Source organism: Gossypium raimondii, chromosome 10 (assembly GCF_025698545.1).
Source record: "Gossypium raimondii isolate GPD5lz chromosome 10, ASM2569854v1, whole genome shotgun sequence".
Classification (NCBI taxonomy): domain Eukaryota; kingdom Viridiplantae; phylum Streptophyta; class Magnoliopsida; order Malvales; family Malvaceae; genus Gossypium; species Gossypium raimondii.
The window spans coordinates 52,082,657-52,087,452 of NC_068574.1; the positions used below are offsets into that span (position 1 = coordinate 52,082,657).

General features: G+C 34.0%; 1 protein-coding gene across 1 annotated transcript; it reads right to left on the bottom strand.

The window, feature by feature from the left end:
- Window positions 1-481: 481 nt before the first annotated feature.
- Window positions 482-4,408, bottom strand: LOC105776911 (wall-associated receptor kinase 2). Its single transcript, XM_012599869.2, has 3 exons — window positions 3,353-4,408; window positions 3,077-3,262; window positions 482-2,072 (listed from the first exon to the last, which is right to left on the bottom strand). The coding sequence occupies exons 1-3, from the start codon at window positions 4,263-4,265 to the stop codon at window positions 880-882; spliced, it is 2,292 nt and encodes a 763-aa protein (XP_012455323.1). The 5' UTR covers window positions 4,266-4,408; the 3' UTR covers window positions 482-879.
- Window positions 4,409-4,796: the final 388 nt, after the last annotated feature.

Here is a 4,796-nt window from a genome sequence, read left to right on the forward strand (position 1 = left end):
CACGTTAAGTTAATCCACCTAAAATATATTCACTTGAAAACTTCCGGTGTTGGCCAAAACATAGAAGAGATAGGAGGCAAGGTTGTAGGTGCCATCGCAAAGTTGGTAATGAAATCATTTAATGGCAAGAGTTTTATGGATATAAACTGCCATTTTTTTTCCCTTCTCAACTTTCAGAAACGTTCAACGTCAACAGATTGAAATATCATGCAAGAGAGTCGTAGTTATGTTTCATAAAAGCAACAATGTATCTGATGAAAATTAAAAAATGATTTTAGTGTTTTTTATTTTTCTGTAATTTTTTAAAAAAAATGCTTTAAAATTTTTAAACATAACCATAGCAAGAAAAAGCAAACATTAAGTAAACTAGGGAAAAAGCAAGTGATTATGAATTTCTTTTGACATTGCCATCAATCCCTCGCATTTAATCTCTAATAATTAACTTCTTCTTTTTTTCAAATGAATATGATAAGCAGGAAACTAGGGAAAGTTCTAGATTCATTAAGTAAACTTAGTCTGTCATAAATGGATCACAAAATGGCTTCATAAAGCTAAATGAGAATGAGTTCAGCTAATTATCAAACCGTCGAGTGATTAACCCTTTGTGCAATAAGGTATTCACATAGCATTTCATCTGAACCAAACATTTGTCAAAGTTTATTCCCGTAACAGGAAACAGATTCATCATATTAAGTAGAAAAAAAAAAATCTTCATAAATCTTAAAAAGCTGAACCTATTCTCAAGTACTACAATTATTGTTTACCAGAGGTGGTGTGGGAGACAGTGCAGTTGACGGTGACTGTGGCTTTTCTTGAACCTTCAATTTCATGGAGAAATTATAGTCAAAGTCACCACTAGGAAACGAACAGAGTAGAGCCTTAGAGATCTTGTAATGAGTTGGATTTCGATGTAGATGTTATGCTGCAATTTGGATAATGCTCCGTTGAGAATGAAGTGAAATCCCAACTCTCAGTCGATTTTCTTACAACGACCTCAGCTTGTTTAAGCTGATCAATGGGGATGCAGTCACCTTGTCGGGATCTAAGTCTCTCGAGTTCCATGGCCACTTCTTTCATTGTTGGTCTATATCTCCCATCTAAATTCAAGCATCTTTTCGCAATTTCAGCAACCGCTAGTACTTCATCCTTTTGATCGTCCTTCCCAATTTCAGCATCAACAATATCCAGGAGATGGTTTTCTTCCATCGACGACATAAAATACGAGACTAAGCCTCTCTTTTCTTGCGATCCAAATGTCGAGACTGCCTTTTTACCAGTTAAGAGCTCAACAATAACCACCCCGAAACTATAAACATCACTCTTTTCAGTAAATTGACTTGACTGGAAATATTCAGGATCTAAGTACCCAAAAGTCCCAAGCACTTGAGTCGTCAAGTGAGTTTGATCAATGCTGATTGATCTAGATGTTCCGAAGTCTGATACCTTTGCTCGGAACTTTTCATCTAGTAGTATGTTACTAGACTTGATATCTCGGTGATAAATGGGGATGGATGCAGATGAGTGCAAGTAAGAAATTGCACTTGCAACTTCCGCTGCAATGCGTAATCGTATATCCCACGACCTCGGGTACTCTTCATTTTGGTCATGAATGAGATGGGAAAGGGTTCCATTAGGGATGAACTCATAAACAAGGAGGGGCACTTCGGTCTCCAAGCAACAGCCTAATAGCTTGACAATATTTCTGTGATCAATTTGAGAAAGAATAAAGATCTCATTGATAAATTGTTCAAGATACCCTTCGTTTACAGTCTTGGACTTCTTTACTGCAACAATTCTCCCATCAGACAACATTCCTTTATAAACCACGCCTTGGCCACCGCAACCCAATATTCTGTTCTCATTATATTGATCAGTAGCTATTTCCAACTCTTTGGAACAGAAGAGTTTAGCTTTATCCAGACCACCTTCATTTGAAGACATCTTTTTCTGAAACAATAGTCCACCATTTCTTTCAAAAAGTTTTTGTTTAAGTTTTATGTACTTTCTTTTCTGCAGTATCTTACAAAACCACCAAACCCCAGCAATTAGAAACAAGAGCCCTATACTTAAACCTGCATGAGATCAAAATAAATATGTCGATACCACTTATTTGATTAACTCCTAACATAGTCAATGTTACCATTTATGCTACCGTTTGAATAAAATTTAGATGGCCATATCTGAACCAATAATCCACCATTTCTTTCGAAGAGTTTTTGTTTGAGTTTAATGTACTTCTCTGCAGTATTTTATAAAGCCACCATACCCCGACAATTAGAAATAAGATCCCTAAACTTAACCCAACATCTGCATGAGATCCAAATAAATATGTTACTTAAATCATCAGCTCCTAAAATCGTTAATGTTACCATTTAAGCTACGATTTGAAATAAAAATTAGTTGGACATGTGTATCTTATAAAAAATGTTTCTTTTAAGACGTTAAATGCTCCATTTGGAAATTTATGTTTTAAATTTTGGTTTTAAATTTCAATTATCATGTAAATGATAAGAAAAGATGCCTACAAATTAATGGAGATTCAATCTAATTTATATTAAAAATATATAAATATGGATTTGTCAAATCCAAAAATATTTCAAACGATTTCATTCATTACTAAATAAACTTCTAATAAATCCATGAATTTGAGAATATTACATTTCTAAATAGTTTACTACTTAATTTACACTATTTTTAAAATTTAAATCTAAATCTTAAAATCCTAGTATGTAAAGTCTACTAGAGTCTTTACACTACTATGTAAAGTTTATTTTAGTCCTTCTACTAAAAATTACTCTATATCGGTCTCTATACATTAAAGCTTTATTCAATTTATAATACTATTACAATTTATTGATCAAAATTATATTATACTCAGTTGATTTACTCACGATTTCATTTGACTCATAAAAAATTCAATCATCTTAAAAAAAATTCATGTATTTTTTAATTATGTTGTGGCTGAAAAAAAACTCGCACTGAATAGTATAATAAATATTAAACCTGGATTGAAAAAAAAAACCTTCCTGTCTAAAATATAAAGAAAGTAATTAGCATTTAATTGAAATGTGCGAACCTAGAGCAACAGCAAGAATGCGAAACCTCTCACTGTTCTGCGGCTTGAATATACGATGGCAACCTGTTCCATTTTTCCGGCCATCACCCTTGAACTCATGAGGGCATGAACAATAGTAGCTTCCAGGTGTATTATGACATGTTCCAAATTTATTGCACGGCTTCAGTGTCTCACATTCATCAATATCTACAGTTTTTAAACATTTTAAACAAAAAAGTACTGTTAGCTAATTTCTTCAAAATGAATCCGTATCGGAGAAGAACTTGAAATCTTTACCTTGGCAGCCGTTGGAGAGATAAGGGTTACCCTGAAACCCATCATTACACTTGCACAAATATCCAGGGCCACTTTCTGGATGATCTATACAAGCACTATTTTGCTTGCAAGCATAACTTTTTGGGTCCTTTTTAGCTTCTTCACATGTTTGATTCCCGATTGTCCAATCAAGAATAAGTGGGTATTTCCTTTTGTTGAAATCTATGTTGGAAAGATCTGATGTAGAGAAGGTGTAGACTCCATCTTCCACAAGAAATCCATAACTGCAAGGATTGAACCTCAACACTGTGGAATGACTCTGAAGAGTAGTAAAATTGAATAAATAAGCCTGCATTCCTCTAGGGATAGCCGTCTGGCAGCAGCCAATGCCGGAGCAAGACCTATTTAACACATCGCCGACGTCACCACAAAATGTTAAACATCCGGTTGAAAAGTTTTTTGCTTTAAAAACTATGTTTGAAGAGTCAGGTCTGGAGAAACCATTGATGTAGGCGATAGTGTCACAACCAATGGCAGTGAACTTGTTTCTGGAGTAAGATATGGAGAATTTTCTATGAGCGAACACGGACGTGTCTTGTGAAGTGGGCCCTGATGAATTATAACAGTCATAACCTATGGAGCTGTCATATCGAATGCGCAAAGAACCATCATCCAGGGAGATGTTGAGAACTTGTAATTCTAAACCACCGTCGCTTAAGATTAATGCTTTTGGGGGGTTAAAAGAGGTGTCACAATTAATGAAGAAGTCCCTGCTGATGTAGCAACCATTGCGTGTACCAAAAGGGTATGGGATGCCTATGTTTCCGCAGTGGCTTTGGCATCCAAGTTTTGGTTGAGCTGCTACTGAAGTTGCCATAATTGTTACCATAACTGCAAGCACAGTAAGCTTCTTAAACATACCACCAAACCCCATCACCCTCTCTTGTTTGTTTTTCCCACTATCTGGGCTATGTAGATATAGAATATCTTACAGGTAGGAATAGGATGAATGTTTGAAGATTCAACCCCATTTTAATAGACAAGTTGTAGCGGCCACATGATTCATTATTACCCCTCCATTGCCTTTTAAAACTTTCCACTTTCTTTTTCGATTTAAAACTTTTCTTCATCACTCATAAAAAGAAAAAAAAGCTTAAATTTACGTTCCGCTGGATAAATAATGCTTAAATAATTATTTTTCAATATTCACCCAATTATTACTACATTATTTTTATCACTCAAAATATTATATAATTATTTAATTGAATAATAATGGGAGCTTTTAAAATGATATAATAGCAAATTTGATAAAAGAACCCAACACGATGTTTAGATATTGATGATTATATTCTTTTAGAATCAATATTAAATTGAAATAATTTATAAAAATTATGGTTAAAATTATTATTATGCCAATTTTTAAAATATACTATAACCAATTGATGATAAAAATAATTAAATAGTT